The sequence below is a fragment of the Heliconius melpomene genome, chromosome 7, assembly GCF_056956725.1.
Source record: "Heliconius melpomene rosina isolate 202511_hmr_F chromosome 7, ASM5695672v1, whole genome shotgun sequence".
NCBI classification, from domain to species: domain Eukaryota; kingdom Metazoa; phylum Arthropoda; class Insecta; order Lepidoptera; family Nymphalidae; genus Heliconius; species Heliconius melpomene.
In genome coordinates, this window is record NC_140395.1 from 1,411,417 (window position 1) to 1,428,555 (window position 17,139).

Here is a 17,139-nt window from a genome sequence, read left to right on the forward strand (position 1 = left end):
CGAATTCTGGTTGCATTGCGTGTTCAGTGGCGGAGTTCAACGCCACGTTTTGCGTCATTATTAGATCGACTAAATAAAAACATCAAATCGCGTAGCGTCACGTTAACAGTAGTTGAAAGCCCCATAACTAACTCACTTGGTGTAAGCAATACGAAACCTATAATTTACGTGTGGAGAACGGAATATCGTAACACTATGTTTCCTCTGAATACAGTGTGAAGTTTAAAAAAAATAAATTTTAAATCTTAATTAAGCTTATTAAGACGAAGCCCTTCACAACACGCCCGCTGTAAGAACGCGGAAGGAGCCTACGCGAAGCTTCTGACGTGCGAACAGAGATACAAAAATATATAATGAAATAGATGTGGTAGTTTAGTTAAGCATCAAATGTGCTCTATTAAAATAACTTAAGGTACTCAATTTACTTGTGTATTTTTTTTCAGCTTCACTCTGTATCTCGCATACAGCAGGATAGGCAGGGAAAACAAATAGTGTTAAGACACTCCGTTCCTCACTATAAGCAGTTGTATAACTTAATAGATGAAAAGAGTGTCCTAACTTAATGCTATATTTTATGTTAAAGCTAAAGATATAAATAGCTATTTATAAATAAATATTTTTAATAGAGTTTGTCTGCTATGAAGAGACAAAAGCTCGGCGTTTAATTTCACCATTCACTCGCTATATGTAGAACTCAGGCGGTAAGTGTGTAACAGTTGGAAACGGAGTGTCCTAGCACTAGGTTCCCTCTGCCTACCCCGCCGTTTGCGGGATACAACGTGAAACTGTCTTGATTTAATATAATTTTTAAATTTAAAATAAAGATATATTTTTAATTTCACTCTCAACATTAAATTTTTCATTGTCACACATACATCAATCATCATTCACAATATTGTCATATCAATTTATTTTCGCACTTCTCATGTGTAACTCTAGATCTTTAAGAGCACTTTTTGCGATGTACTGAGGTCTGATATGTATTTATTTAAATAATTCGCTATCACTTTACTTTATATGAGTAAATGTCACCGAATCTATAAAAAAATTATTATGGAATAAAAATTATAATACTTTAATGCCATCGTATTGCAGTAGAGCCACCTCTGTCTTTAAACGTGATAGTAGATTCATGTTCAGCCAGGGGAAATTAATTAGTTTCATTTTTCGGCTCTGGTAGAACTAAACGCGGTGTTCAGTTCCGCCAATTGCAACGCAGTGTTTCGAATTTGGACTGAAACTAAAGATCGGACTAAACCTTTCTTTAATCTTTACTGCCAAATTAAGTATAGCTGAAAACAATTTAAAAAATCACTAAGCATTCCATGGTTTAAATACATATTTAGGTATCGAAGTTTTCATCCGGAACCGTTCAACTGTTGAGTGACATCCTGTATATAATATAACTGACGTTACTGAACGGAAAAAAGGATAGGGGAAAAGGTAATTTAAATTTTCCGTATATAGTAGGGTAGGTAGAGAGATTCTACACAATCTAATCTCCAATGTCCTTCCAATATTCTAAATATTGCGTGTTGAGTGGCAGAATTCATCACCGTCTTTGTCTTTTAGAGGAAATAAAAATAATTTATTCTCTCGAATTTAAATTTAAATTGAAATTGCTGGCGGCCATTACTTTGAATAGTATTCTATACAAGTAAGTACGAATATATTCCTCAAAAAAAAAACAAAACTTACGACGAGACATATTAGTTAGTTTTTATGTCCATTCTGAATGTACTCAGTACATTTCCTGGGTTGAACGGATGACATTTAAGGTGTTTTAGATCTTTTTTTCACTATCGTAGGTATTTATCTTTACATGTTTAATTAACAAGTATTTTTAACTACATGTTGGTATGTAGCTCGCTTTCTTATGTATGTTAAAAACAATACAATATATTCATTTATCTTTTCTTGTATATACTTTTTTTTTAAATAATTCCTTATCGGAGACTTTGGTATGTGCTTTACTGGATGAAATAGTTTTGTTTGATAATAACACGAGGCGTTTAGTTCTGTCACTCGCCTAGTCATATCCCGAAAACTTGGCGGATAGCGGCTATGGGAGTATCTTAATTCAAGGTTCCCTCTGTCCACCTCCATATGTGGGATATAAAGTGAAACTGAAAAAATGTCCTTTAGTACTGTAAATCTTAAAATAACTCATAACCTCATATGTTATACACACTCAATTAATACATTTATCTTAATTAATTAATGCAAATATTATGTATGTGTATATTATGCAGTTTTCCTCGTCCTAACTCATAAATTAGACGTTATTCCGACAATGTTGTTTTAAAATCACTTAAATGAATTGATTCAGATTTCATTATGATAACTGCAACCAGCCCCTGGTCTATAATATGACAATAAATTTACATTAACATCGAGCTCTCGGCCTATAAAGTGGCGTATTTTTGTAGGTGCCGACGAGGTGTAATTAATTGTTGGAAGAGTTTATGTAATATAAAGTAAATATGTATTTAATATTGTCAAGCTAAAGAGTTTGTTTGTTTTAACGAGCTAAACTCAGGAACTCTTGGTTTGAATTGAGAAATCTCATCATTATAGAGGAACAATACAAATGACTTCATTATTTCTATTTGATCACGCACATGAGACGACACGTTAAAACTAGATTAAAAATACGCGTATAGAATATCAAAATAGCGTATGTACAGTGGGTTACATCGTAGGTAGTAAGATTAATCCTTGAAAAAGTGACGTAACCCACCGTACCTGCAACCGCTTCCGCAAGTGCAATTGCACGAGGAAATAAATTATTATTTACTAATATTTTCATTTCTTAACTAAACATGTAATGCTTAGAAAATTCAGCAAAAAGTGGGAAACAGAATGTCTTAACATTAGGTTCCCTCTGCCTACCTTGCTACCTTGCTAATTAAAAAAAAATAAAAAAAGTTATTTCAATATTAATATATTTTTGACCACGTATTGCATAGTACAGTCCACGGTACAATGTAACCGGTTGCTGTACTCCACATACATACTTACTTACGATATACATATAATGTCAAGGATGCGATCCAAGCGACACCCAAAAGGAAGAAAGCTATTTGTTGGGTACCTGTAATGCTTCTTATATTAATTAAGGGTTAGTGTACTAAATAAATATTTTAAATAATTAAGTGCTTTTTTTAGTTTCTCGTCGTATCCCGCGTATAATAGGGTCGGGTGAGAGAATTTATTGTTAAAATACTCTGGGTTCCCGCATTTAGCGCTGAGATTTGTCTTTCTACTTTTCTTAAAAAAAAGTGGCCGATCTCTTTTAAATATCCTATTTAAAGTACCTACTTAAATAGTATTTTAAACTACGTTATGGAGCCGCCGGAACAGCATCCAAATGTTAACGCGACTGATGTGGGTTCGATGGACACTGTGGGGATTGCCTTTTTTAATTTCTCGGTCTGAGAACAAGAAAAAGTCCTGCGTTGAGTTACGGCACTCATTGTCTCGAAAATTGGGTGGAACGTGGGGGACGGAGTGTTAGACACTAGGTCCCATATTTGTAAACTGGCCTGACCTTTGAGATCGATCTCAGAGTTAGGAGCTACTTATAAATATGGGCCGAGGCTTCCTATGCCGGCCCTTTAAAAAAAAAATTCCAAGAAAGCAATACGTTAAATAATAAACGAACTAAACCTTAAATTAATTACTTTTTACTAAATACATATATTTGTAAATTACATCTTCTAGAAATGACATGAGAAATTAAAACCATTTCCGTGCTATATTACTATTTACCATATTGAGATGTTTTAATTTAAAGCATTACATTATGATAAATATAAATGCAAAGATCACTATCTTTTTAATAACAATTTCATTTTTAAAGCATTCCTTTAAATTGCATCAAACATTTTGTTTAGATGACGATAGACGAAAATTCAAATTTTTCTTCTTTATGTTCAAACTTTTTTTTTTTTTTACATTTTCTTAAATTAACATCAGTCGTCAAGCCGTAAGCAAGAATGTCGAACGACCTCAGTACTAATCGTACCCGCCCATCGCATTTCTACTCCAAAAGGTCGCGTTGTAACAATCAAAATAATTGCTAATTATTTACATATAATTATAATAAAATTGTAGTTTGACTGTTTGTGTTGATACTTCTCCTTTTAGATATTATAAAAATGTTTTCTTTCTTTTTATTTAAAACTAAATCTTTTGATTATTTTTAAGGTTCCGTACCCCAAAACGAAAAAATGGAACCCTCATAGGATTACTTTGTCGTCCATCTGTCGGTCTGTCAAGAACATTTATCTCGAGATTACTCGGAGGTAACAAGCTGAAATTAATATCAAATATTCTAGTCTAGACTATACTGTACTGACTATTCTAGTCCCTGAGAACATAAAAAAAATGAAACTTTTAAGTCAACGCCATCATAACATACGCATCAACATAGTTGTTCGCCTCATAATCAAAATCAATAGGGTATTTCCCATGGACCTACAAATATAAAATTTGACTAGAAGTTAGAACAGTTTTGTATTAAATTTCAATCTTAATTCTCCACATTCCGTCCGAATCTGATACATCGTTTGTTCAATAGAACGTCGTGGTTTGTTCCACCATTAATAATATACTAGTAACCTCCAAAAGTCGCGGGCAAACGCTAGTGAAAAATGATACCTGTCATCTAATACTTAAATATTGACGCAACAATGATTATTGTATGCTAATTACAATACAAAACGTCAATTCAAGTGCATATAAAAACCTAGTGGCTCAGTGGTAAATTATATATTTTTGGATCTTAGATATCTATTTTATAGTAAGACAGCTTAGTGACTCGTTTAGTCATAGAATATATTTGTCTAGAATAAAAAAAAATAAAAAGTTTAATGCTGTATCTCGAATATTGTAGAATAGACAGAGAGATTTTAGTGTTGAGACACTCCGTTTTCAACGCACCGTGTAATTTTTGAGATACTGTATGTTGAGAGGAGCTTAACGCCACGGTTTGTCTATTAATATAGAAAAAAAAAAAAAAAAAATATCCGTGTGGGAACCGAACTCACTACCGTCGATGTACCATGCCAAGTCTACCAAGACAGAATGTAGTAATTATCACATTCGATTTTAATTGTAGGCATATTTCTTTCAACACTAATTGTCCAGTTACGAAAGCCTAACGTTGCGCGAGGGAAGTGCAACGCTTATAGTATCGTTAATTAATATTGATTAATCACAATAATTACTGTATTTTCATCAAATTGCCCATTTGTAGGCGTATCTATATCTAGAGATATACTCGTATTTAGGGGGGGGGGTCTAGCCTCCAGTTACTTACGTGATTTAGTATAATATTATTTACACATTTGTGTATTTAATGCAGTTTTAATTAATTAAAAAAAGGAAAAATAATATGTCACTATTATGTCCTATTAAAACGCAGCTTATTATAGTTAGCACTGCAAAACTTATATCCAAAAATTGACTTGAGCCTTGAGTGTCTTCAAAATGTGGGTGAGGGCGTCGTGGTGCAGCGGCACAGCACACACGGCTGTGGGTTCGATCCCGACATTTATTTTATCGTCACTCTGTATTCCGCACACAGCAAGGTAGGCAAGGGGAACCTAGTGTTATTACATTCCGTTCCCCATTTTCCGCTGATTCCTGGATTTGTGGAGGCGAAGAAATGAAAATATAAAATATTTAAATTTTTTCGCTCTGGTGTTCGTTTCCAGGGGTGGAAATCGAACCTGCAACCTGTCGCGTTTACCGTCACACTTTGTGCCCCTATTCCACGACTGGTCTCATAGCCACACTGTAAAACAAAACAAATCATGAGCCTCCGGCAGTCGGGTAATTAAAATAAAACTCAATACAATTTTTCTATTGCACATATAATAATCGTTACAATAATATTCATATTCAATCAATAATGTAATATAATTACAATAAATATCTCTTAACACTATTAAAGCTTGCACAGATTTATAATTGTTTTTCGCGACGCTAAATTCTTATATTAGAACAAATACATTCATTTAAATGTTACAAATTACTTATATAAGAGGTCGTCAGGAGTTCAAATAAAAATATGTATTTTTATTTTAATAGAACAAAATTTACAGGAAATTTTGAACCCTCGAATGAACATAAAACTTGGCTTGGAAGGCAGTTCTGCTGGGGAACAAACAAACAATACTTACTCTTCTTCTTTTCTTTTTTTACTTTAAATTGTTGCAATATAAAAATATTTCTTGAATTAGAAAATAAAATAAAAGTCACCCGATGCGAAGTTATCACTGCCACCACCGACCCAGTGTAACACCAGAACAGGTTGTCGTCATTTAGGTGGAGAAGATTTATTTGGATTTTATTCTTGCTGCATTGTTTTGAGGTATGATTTTTAATTAAAAATCTTATCTTGATGACTTTAATTACTTATCTTATTTTAAATATATGTAGCATAGTAAATACTTTAATATAAAACTTGTTTTACTCAAGGACTGTATTTTTTTAACAATAATCTCTAAAAAGAGCAGTACTTTTAAAATAACGAAAAATATATCTGACGACCACAGATTATCTAAAAACATTCAGACATACAACAGATATACATTAATAATTAATTTATTGTGTTAATGTAATAAATATTCACATTCATAAATAACAATTTCCTATATGCCTTATAATTATGATCATTATTCTGTTATTTTCATTTAGTTTTCTTTTTTGTTTATGGTAATTTAATATGTAGGTATACATACTTAGAATGTCGTAGAATAAATTCTGTATAGAAACTATAGCTTTTAGAAGTAGCTTTTATACACAATATCAGTAAAAAGAATCTTAATTGTGAAAATAAGATATACCTTTTCTTAATATAACATCTTAATTATGAAAATAAGATTTTATTTTCATAGTAAGTAAATTTGTCAATTAAATTTTGCAATTTGTATTAACAGATTGACATTGTAAGACTTTAATAAATAACAGTATATTTAAACGATTAACACTTACTTAAAGTTACAGATATTAACAAAACAAATAACAAAATTAACGTTTTAATTCAAGATATTTTACTTATTATTTTTTTTAACATTATTTTAATGACATCATAAATTAATATATCTATTAAATTATGTACACACTAGAATATTCCATAACTCGAAGAATTTTGTGAGTCAGTGAGTGGAGAAAAAATCTAATACATTCTATCCAGTTTCCCCCCCTCAATCACGATTTTTCTCCATTTAGAATGCTCTTCTTTTAGTTTAAGATTCCCATAGTTCAAAATTCATCTTGTATAAGAAAACATTCATAAAAATAGCTTCACTTCACTTCACAAAAAAATAAACGATAAAGTAAAAGTAAAAAAATGTATTTCTCAAATTTACAATATGAAAATATTTTCAATTAAATAATAATTATTAATAAAGGATGATTGAGACTAACGTAAATGTCCTATACATCCTATTTTAATATACATAATGAAGCTATTTCTTTTAAATCTAACAATTTATTCTAAATATTATACAATTATAAAATATAATAAACCCGTAAATGAGATATGAGTTATTAGTAAATGAAGTGTCAAAACTTTAATAAAATGAGAATAATGACATTTTATATTTTGATCTTTGTCATAATAATATACTTACATAAGTAAAGTTGATGGTAAAAATTATGACGTTAAAAAAAAATTCATACCATAGACAATTTAGACTTTTTTCAATTGGCACATATAGATAGATATATAGATCTATTTTTTTAGTAATTTAGTACTATCTGTTTACATTTAAATTCGTAATATACCTCGATTTTTTAGGAAAATTGTACACTGGAAAAAAATTATTTGTGTAAAATATTTTTTTATATCTGCATTCCTTAGTGTAGATTAAAATTTATCATATCAAACTATATATGACGTGCAGTATTTATATATATGTATTTGTTAATCATAACAATAGCATAAATAATTTTACTTGAAGCTAATAAAAAAAAGACGTAAACTTAATCGTATCCACGAAAATAGTGCAAAATATATAAAAAATAAAAAAAAAGAAGTACTTATGTACGGTATAACAATTACAATTAGGATATTTCCTAAAAATAACTTATGAGTTAATTTTGGCATTAACCATAAAATTAGACTAACTTGAAATATATTTATAATACTCTACAACATTAAGTTTAATCTAGGTTTTAAATATAATAAAAAAAATTGCATTTCTGTATAAATATGTACTAAAAACGCCAAATAATACTATTATCAAGCAATAAAAAAATATTATTAAATATAGATAAAAAATACATCAAAAAACAGCTGAAGTCTTTTTTAAATGCCTATATTAAAATGCAATACTTAAATTTGATTTCCTAACTAACTGATAAGTTATTGTTCATTTATAAAATAGGTGTCAGAATATATTTTACAGCTTCTATCTATCAGAATGGGCAAATAAGAATAAATTAAATATAACATTTTTATCGAGTGAGAATCGAAGCTGTAACAGTGACGTTTACATTTAATATCGGTCCCACAGTGCCACGACGACCTAGTCTAGTGTTAATAGGGAATTAACAAGAACTTATCAGCGAGTGGGGAGACAGGGCCGCATTGATAATTAAATTTAAGCAACATTTAAATAAAAAAATGTGCGCTTATCTATTATCTATATAATGTATACGATCTATTTTTATGCAAAATCTAGAAAATCCTGATTACATGTATTTTACTATAATAATAATAAATTTCGCGAAAATGGACGTATCATTATTGGTACGATGTTAAGCTTCACTAGGACATAAGCACAAAATATTGACTTTAAAAAGCTTATTTAGTAGGTTGTAGTCTTTTACGTTGTAGTATATTTTTAAGTTCTGTATATAACAAAAAATATCTAGAACTAACAAATTATCTAGAAATAATAAGTCAAATAAAATACAATAAATTAATACATACACATTTAAATACATGTTTGTGTATCTATATGCCATTACATATACAGCATTAATTAACATTTAGACAAATAAATTTTATATTTTTCATTTACGTACCCACAGATAATCTTTAAAACAGAAACAAAACATAAAATAAATAAAATAAGCTAAGTTTAACAATTATAAAAATAATAAAATATTTATTTGACACACAAATTCATTGGGTATTTTTTGTTTCCTCGTTTTTTTAAATTGAAATATAAACCAATATTTTCATACCAAATAAATAAATATATGTACACAAAAAAACCGTTCACCTGTCATTTGTATGTTTAATAAATATGTATGTAATTGTATGGAATGAACAATCTAACAATGTGTGAAGAGCTTGAAGAAGCTCCTCCCCTTTTCCGGCGCTGGACCCATCAGCATTGGCACTTGGTTCTTGTGTGTTATTGTTATCTAGAAAAAGTACAAAAAAAATACCTAGAGTTTTTTATATATTTAATAATTATAAACAACAAGATTAATATAATTGTTAAATATGATTTATATTTGCTATTGAAAAAATAATATATGTGTACTAAGCTATTTAAAGTTATTTCAACATGAAAAACTGTTTTTGGCCTTTCTCCTAAAAAGTAAATATATTTCACGTATTTGTTAAAAGTTCAGTTCTCAGCTCTAAATGATTTTAATAATAATAAATAGTAAAAATAAATATGGATTTTTTTTTTATTCTGATAACATAGCGTGGCGTAGAGTTTCTCGAATAATAGCAGAACAAGAACGAGGGGAACTGAATATTTTGACTTTTGACACTACAATCTCTCTACTCATCCTCCTATCCGGAAAAAGGGTAAAGCTAACTAAATCTTACTTTACTAGGTGGTTGCATCCATGGTTCGCCGTCGATTTGCATCGGGAAAGTGCGCTTCGTAGTTATGGTTATTGAACTGCATTGTGCTAATCTCCTACCTGACGCTCGAAGACCTGTTTTATTATTTAAAAGTATATATTTTAAATAACATTACATTTACCGAAAAATTTTAAGATATACGTTATCTGGAATAAACTGTTTCAGATAGCGTATAGTTTGTAATTTTTATTTTTTAGTCTAGGCTTAGTATAAAGCTTTGTATTTTTATCCAAGTAGGAGCAAATTAGAAATAAATACATCGATATCTAATCTAATGAGGCCAACGTGGCGTGACCTGTAAACGGACAGTTGGATTCAATTCCTACTCGGGGGAATTAAATATTTCTTATTTTTATTTCCTCACTTTGGTAATAAAGCAAGACGCGACGTTGAGTTCAACTGCTCAACTCACAATACCACGAGAATTTATGATACTTGCCCTTCTGCCCACCCTGCTATATGCAGAAACGAAACTAAGAAAAGATTAAAAAATAATAAAAAATATATATATCTATTTACCAGTTCTAACTTGCCCCATATGCAAGCAGTTCTCCAATCCTATAACTTCTATGAGTTTGTCTCCAATATCTGTAATAAGGAAATTATGACGTTTCATTAAGGAAAAATATTTTTCTGAGGTTTAAGTTCTCTGAGGGTTAAGTATTACAAAAATAGATTTTGTATAACTGATTTTAATATATCAGCGTAAAATAAAATATGTTGTGTAAGAGGAAGCACTGTTCTTAGTGCTATAAAAAAGCAGATTGGTGGTCTTGGGTTTTGATGGTAATTAAATTATATTTTTTTCCGCTCGAGAAAACTGAGCGGAAAAGTTCCGCCACTGATGATGTAATATATGGAATTGGGGGAGAAAATAAAGAATGGAGTCTCTTAACCCAGCGTTTACTCTGCCTACCCTGCACATAAAAAAAATCTACCTTGTTGTGCATTAGGAAACCTTCCCCGCCGATGTGCCCCACTCGCCCCCCACAAATTAGAACCACCATGAGCATATGGTATGTTTAGTAACGCCACTCCTTGTAACGCCGGACCTTTATTTAGCTCTAACGATGACCCATCACACTGGAAAAATGAAAATTACTTATTAAAAAACAAAAAGTTAACTATAAAAATTGCAAATAAAAAGGAATCAACTGCATTCATAGAGAGACTTACCTCTATATCAATATTTTCATGCAAATTCTTGCAACTAGCAGCAAATTGTTCGGACGTAGCGAATTCGAAGTACCACAGTTTATTTTTCATTCGTGAACTGAATTTGTCGGGATTGCGTTCCCTTTCTGTGTGGAATTTCACGCATATTGCTGCGTCCTGGAAATATATAAGAAAACTTTATTATGATTAAATAAACAATTTTTTTAGAGTCCCTCGAGTGGGATTCAAATGAGACTTCAAATTGTTGGCATCATCGCGGCGCTGTGGTACTGTGTCTAACTGTAACCCTCATGGTTATCGGTTCAATTTCCATTAGAAGGAAAGCAATATCACTTTACTGTTCCAGAAACATAAAAAGCGACGTTGAGTCTGGAAATATTAAGTTCTACCACTTCAGAAGTAGTTATCATTTTAAATTTCTTTTCATTCTAAATGTTTTAGAAGTGTCATTTACATGTATGGAAGACATTCTCATTTTTTTATTTTAGTTTCGAAATAAACGAATATATTACAGATTATAGTTAACTAAAAAGTATATTAATTCTTACTTACAACGCCTATAGAGAAATAATTATTGATGATATTGTAGGGGACGGTCGTCGGGTGCGGCGCTGAGTCCGGCATCTGTACGTGTTCGCACTGAAATAAAAAGAATCAATTTATATAAACAAGCTTCACGCTGTATCCCGCACATAAGGTAATCCCGTAGGGTAGGCAGAAGGAATTGAACCCATAACTTCCACCGATAATATTTTACCTCATCTGTTGAGTTTTCAACGTGTATCTGCCATCTGTCCATCATCACTGTACTCGCTCGAGCAATCTTGTCTAATATCTTATGAATAGATTCTCCTTCGTACCTTGAATAAACAAAATGTTACATTGAAAAGTGCTTATTATTAGCAGCAAATGTAAGTATTGTTTTTTTTTCATTTCATCCTTATCCCACATATAAGAGGGCAGCCTCTTACTCTTAACATAGAGGGAACCTGGGACTCTTGTGAAAAGGCAAAAGAATAGTTTAACGTTTTTTAGTTTGACGCTGTACCTATCCCGCATATAGCACGGAAGGTAGAAGGAACCTAGTATTGAAACATCCTATTCCATCACTGTTTGTTGTGTAGCGGGTCTCAACGCCGCGTTTTTTATCAGAACTAGGAAATAACCGTTGTGTTTGTAGTTGAAAGTTGCTGTCATAAGATTCTTACCCGCCACCCCATCGTAGGCATCTGGCTAAATCATTACCCGTGCCAAGTGGAATAACGCCTACAGCTGGTTGAGTTTCCATTTGGATTTTATCTATAAATGTAAATAAAATAAAGTTAAAATAAAAAAAAGACCAAAATTTTATAAATCAGAGTTAAAATTTATCAGTTTTAAATTTAATATTTTTTATTTTGTGAAAATAAAATGTTTAAATTTTACATATATTTTTTGACATCTGTCAGAATATTTATTCTATTGTTTTACGAAACAAAACACGACACTGCGATTTATTTATGAAATCTATGGATTTGAATATATAACCATCGCTCTCAACTATATTGGCACTGTGACAAATATAATATACCAATATAAGAGCATAAAGTATATGAAATAATTAAATAAAATGAGTATTTTTTCAGCAATTTTTTTTATTCTACACTCACCCATGGTCTCTAAAACCCATCCGACTGTGCCATCTCCTCCGCAACATATCACTCGATAGTTTCTCACATCTTTAAACATCTGTAGACCTGGAAATTATTATTTTTTAAATAATATTCAAACTTCAATAATAAATAATATACGCGAATAAAATATGTAAAGAAATATATTCGAATTGTTGTAGAAATAAGTTTTATTATTAGTAAACAACCAACCTTGCATAGGTCCTCCTTTCGCTATATCATGAACTTGGCGAGGGTTCAAAATATACTGGAGCTTCCTTAAAACCCTGGAGCCCTGTCTTCCACCAGATTTAGGATTTATAAACACCAGCAAAGGGCAGGTTCCTTCTGGTGGAGTAATTTGAAAGGAAATAGGTGGAGCCCGATGTTCTTTTTCCTTTCTTTCTTCTCTTTTCTCTTCTGTTGTAGCTGCTATTGAGATGGGTAGGGAGAGAGATACTGGGAGTGTTTGCTGTAAAAGAAATGTGTAAAGACTATAATAATTAAGTGTTACAGTGCTGTCGACGAGTCCTAGCCATGTCGAAGATAACTATATAATAATAATAATACAATACAATACAACAATGCGCAAAAGTTCAGAAACCCTAATCCTTCTCCTACTATTCGTCGACCGAAATATAAATAATTGTAGGTTTAGTACCAATTTATTGGTACTAAATAAAAAAATATTATAAAATATTATGACCACCATCTTGGCGCAATGGACAGGGTGTGAGTGTAAGCGCGATGGTTTTGGGCTCAATTCTCACTCGGGGCAATAAATTATCTTCATTTTCCACCTAGTAGGACCACAAAGCTCAGTATCAAGATCCACTTCTCAACACCCAATGTCTCTTAAACAAGCGTTTTAACATTAGGTTCCCTCTGCCTACCACGATATATGCGGAATGCAGCGTGACGCAAAAAGAAATTAGTCAATCAACACTTACAGCTTCACTACAGTGTCGGTGCGGCAGCGACCTCTGCCTGTCCAGGACTAGCGGGCGGATGGCGGTCGGCGGCAGTATGTGTTTCGCGTGACGACCTAAGGAACAGGCTCCCCCTGCGCTTCCTACGCAGCGGTTGTGAAGCTAGACAAAGGAAATTTGGTGTTATGGGTTAGTAGAAATATTTTTTTTAATTTAAGAAGTGTACAGCTTTATTTAAATGTTGTAGGAAGATTTAAAACTTAAAAGGCTCCTGATAAATTTTTGAAGCAAATTTATTATTACTTTATGGTCAACCTTTATGTTTTTCTTCAAATTAGATAATAATTGTAACAATTATATACACTTATTATATTTCTATATTATTAAATAATCGCTAAACATTACCAAATTAGGAAAAATAAATATAATTAATTAATTACGTTGTTACTTACAGTGATATGACACCATCGACAGTGCAGGCCGGTGATTCCATTATAACCTTTGATCTTCTTCCGACATCTCGCACACTTACCGTGACAGTTTCCTAAAATAAATAATTATAGATTTTCTAAAAATTATAATTTTAATTATAAAAGTTTATATTTTTATATGTAAAAAAATATATTTATACAAGTGTTTACAGATATAACAGTTTTAACATTGTTTTGATATTTTGTTGAAATTACACAATAAATTAACTTTTTATCCATTTTACATTGAGTGGCGGAAGGCGGCTTAGGTATACTTAAGTAAATTAATAATAAGTATATTTGACTATATTTAAGTAGACTATAGTTATTTTAACTAACTATACAAAAAGAACTTACCCTCCACCCAATGATGAGCCAAAGTGGCGGGGGCTCTCCGTGATTTAGAATACGTCGCGATACAAGACGCCGGGGCACGCTGCACGCAACGTTCATGCACCGTGAACTTACAAACTGGGGAATATTAATATTAATATAACTAAAGTATATACTATTATTAATAATAATTAAAAACGTTCTTCGCTCCTTTTTATCTAATTTAAAGTTTTTTGGACACTAACTTTACATTTTTTTTGATTTTAAGCTTAGCTTAGTTACACAGAAGCGACGGTTATGGGTTCGATCCCCACTCGCGGAAGTGAAATATTTATTTACGTTTATATTTCCATTTCTTTGCTCTGGTGTCGAGGCAAAGCGCGGCGTTGAGTTCTGCTACTCAACACGCAATGCCAGAATTCGGCAGAAAGTGGGGAACGGAGTGTCTTAACACTAGGTTCCCTCTGCCTATCCTGCTGTGTGCGATACAGCGAGAAGCTAAATAATAAAAAAAAAACAAATCACTTACATATACAACAAAGTCCCTTCTTCCCCAAACCGACGAGCATGTTCAAACAGAGATTGCAATACGCAGGTCTATTAAAGTGCTTTAAACGCCACGCGTGTTCGCCATCTTCTTTAACATTTGTGTCTAGTCCCAATAACACCAGGAGAGGAATTGTTGTCATGCTGTAAATTAAAAGTTAAAACTTCAGGTTTCAGATTATTTATTTTCATGAACGTAGAGAATGGGGGAAGAGTGGAGTGGTCCGTGTCCATCCCAGAAAAGTCTTGTGCCCAAGATGACATTAGGTTTAAACGAATAATTGATTAAATTATCGAGCAGCGCTATAGGCTATATTAGATCACGTTAATGGTTGCAATGTAAACTGGACCTAGTACCTTGGACAATAGTAGAATGAGTAGAGTTGTGTGTGACACATGACAAATGTGTCATGTGTCACACACAATTTATTTTATTTGATTATAAAGGTGAAGCCTTGTGGCTAGTAGGCTAATTAAATTAAATTTTTAAAAAAAGTAGAAATATCTACTAAATTAATTCAAATATGTTAATTGAGACCTCTTCTGAACGATTTATCGCATATTATTTGCTAATATCAATATTTTTTAAAGTATCAGTTTCATATGGTTATTGCATCTATAATATAAATAAGTATATTTATTTATCGCGAACAACGTATACATACCCTCCTCTCTTCCATTCATCAAGAGACACTGTACCATCAGCGTCATAATCTATTTCCACCATCATGTCTTGTAAAATCTGTAACAGATACATAAGATTTTTTAAAGCTTCACGCATATCAGGATAGGCAAAGGGTACCCAGTTATGAGACATTTCATTCCCCACGCACCGCCCAATGATCAAGACATAGCGTCCGGATTGGCGAAATTCAACGTCGCACTCTGTCTTATTACCAGAACGAGCGAAATTAGAATAATGCATTCCCTTAAGTGGGAATGGAACCTACTGCCGTCGTGTCTTACATTGTCCCACAGTGCTACGATAATTGTATACACAATACTGAAATAATATATCAATATTAAATTATATTAAAAATATTAACAGAAAAACATTTATTTTATAAAGAAAATTGTGTGTAGTTCCTGTGAGAGTTCTCTTGGAAAAAAAAATATGAATTTTTAATATCTTATGCTCATACGTATTTCTCATAATACAAAATATACTCTAGTACTTTTACTATTCATGAATATTCACATACATATTTATATTTAAGCGGGGTTGAGCTGAACGGTGTATTCATAACATTATAATATTATCTTCATCTATTTTATAACTAGCTAAAATTTCATTTCTTTAGAAGTAGCAAATAAAAGTTTGTACAATGAATAACATAATGGAGCTTAATTCAGTGTGTATTCCAATATCAATACAATCAAATGTTGATCTATACTAATATTATAAATCTGAAGAATTTGTTTGGTTGACCGCGCTAATCTTAGGAATTTCTACTTCAAATTGAAATTTTGTAAAAAGCATGAAAAAAATATTTTTGTATCAAATCTTCCATTTATAGAGGAAAGTTAACAGAAGAAAAAAGATTTACTTTAGACACTTAGAATGTATATCATACAGTAGTTATTTCCACTCAAAAGCTATAAAACATACTATTTACATACTAACCGGTCGTAGCTCCGACGTCTCCCACCCGAGGTACTCCGCCACAGTCATCATTTGATTGACGATGCAGTCCATCTCGTTGGTGTCCAAAACACCGTTGCCGTCCGTGTCGTAGAGGCGAAACATAACTATTAACGAAAATATGTAATTTCTTGAGAAATTTAGAAGGACATTTTTAATTTTAGAAGAAAATAGTTGAACGTATGATGCCATTTTGTAACGTAGCTTGTATGTGCCTGATTGAATTTGATGGATTCCATTATTAATTTAGGAAATATTACCAGTGCACTAAAAAATATTTCTTAACATTTTGAAAGAGATGTAAATACAATAACTATTTTTTAATAAAAAAAAGTTACATACATTCTAACTTATCTTCCGGTCTGCCAGCTTCCAATAAAGACAGGTAGCATACGATGTCCTTTAGAGAAACCCGTGCTGTATGGACCTCTAACGTAGATGAACGCCGCATTAAATGCTTAAAATCTAAAAATAAATATAATTTTTACAGTATATTACGTACGTGTAAAGTCCATTTATGGAGGAAATATAGACGCTATACTACTGACCG

The 17,139-nt window shown here is 31.7% G+C and overlaps 1 protein-coding gene across 1 annotated transcript in view; it reads right to left on the minus strand.

Annotated features, from left to right (window-relative positions):
* Nucleotides 1-5,861: 5,861 nt before the first annotated feature.
* The window catches only part of Dgk (diacyl glycerol kinase 1), a 71,140-nt gene continuing 59,862 nt past the window's right edge, over nucleotides 5,862-17,139 (minus strand). Inside the window, exons 8-24 of the mRNA XM_085188544.1 lie at nucleotides 16,932-17,054; nucleotides 16,572-16,696; nucleotides 15,613-15,689; nucleotides 14,931-15,091; nucleotides 14,426-14,539; nucleotides 14,051-14,142; nucleotides 13,620-13,760; nucleotides 12,883-13,141; nucleotides 12,670-12,756; nucleotides 12,229-12,319; nucleotides 11,778-11,880; nucleotides 11,573-11,659; nucleotides 11,021-11,176; nucleotides 10,783-10,927; nucleotides 10,364-10,432; nucleotides 9,806-9,918; nucleotides 5,862-9,387 (exon numbers count right to left, since the gene is read on the minus strand). Of these exons, the coding sequence (XP_085044670.1) occupies nucleotides 9,295-9,387; nucleotides 9,806-9,918; nucleotides 10,364-10,432; nucleotides 10,783-10,927; nucleotides 11,021-11,176; nucleotides 11,573-11,659; nucleotides 11,778-11,880; nucleotides 12,229-12,319; nucleotides 12,670-12,756; nucleotides 12,883-13,141; nucleotides 13,620-13,760; nucleotides 14,051-14,142; nucleotides 14,426-14,539; nucleotides 14,931-15,091; nucleotides 15,613-15,689; nucleotides 16,572-16,696; nucleotides 16,932-17,054 (2,036 nt within the window). The 3' untranslated portion in view covers nucleotides 5,862-9,294. The remainder of the gene's footprint in view (nucleotides 9,388-9,805; nucleotides 9,919-10,363; nucleotides 10,433-10,782; nucleotides 10,928-11,020; nucleotides 11,177-11,572; nucleotides 11,660-11,777; nucleotides 11,881-12,228; nucleotides 12,320-12,669; nucleotides 12,757-12,882; nucleotides 13,142-13,619; nucleotides 13,761-14,050; nucleotides 14,143-14,425; nucleotides 14,540-14,930; nucleotides 15,092-15,612; nucleotides 15,690-16,571; nucleotides 16,697-16,931; nucleotides 17,055-17,139) is intronic.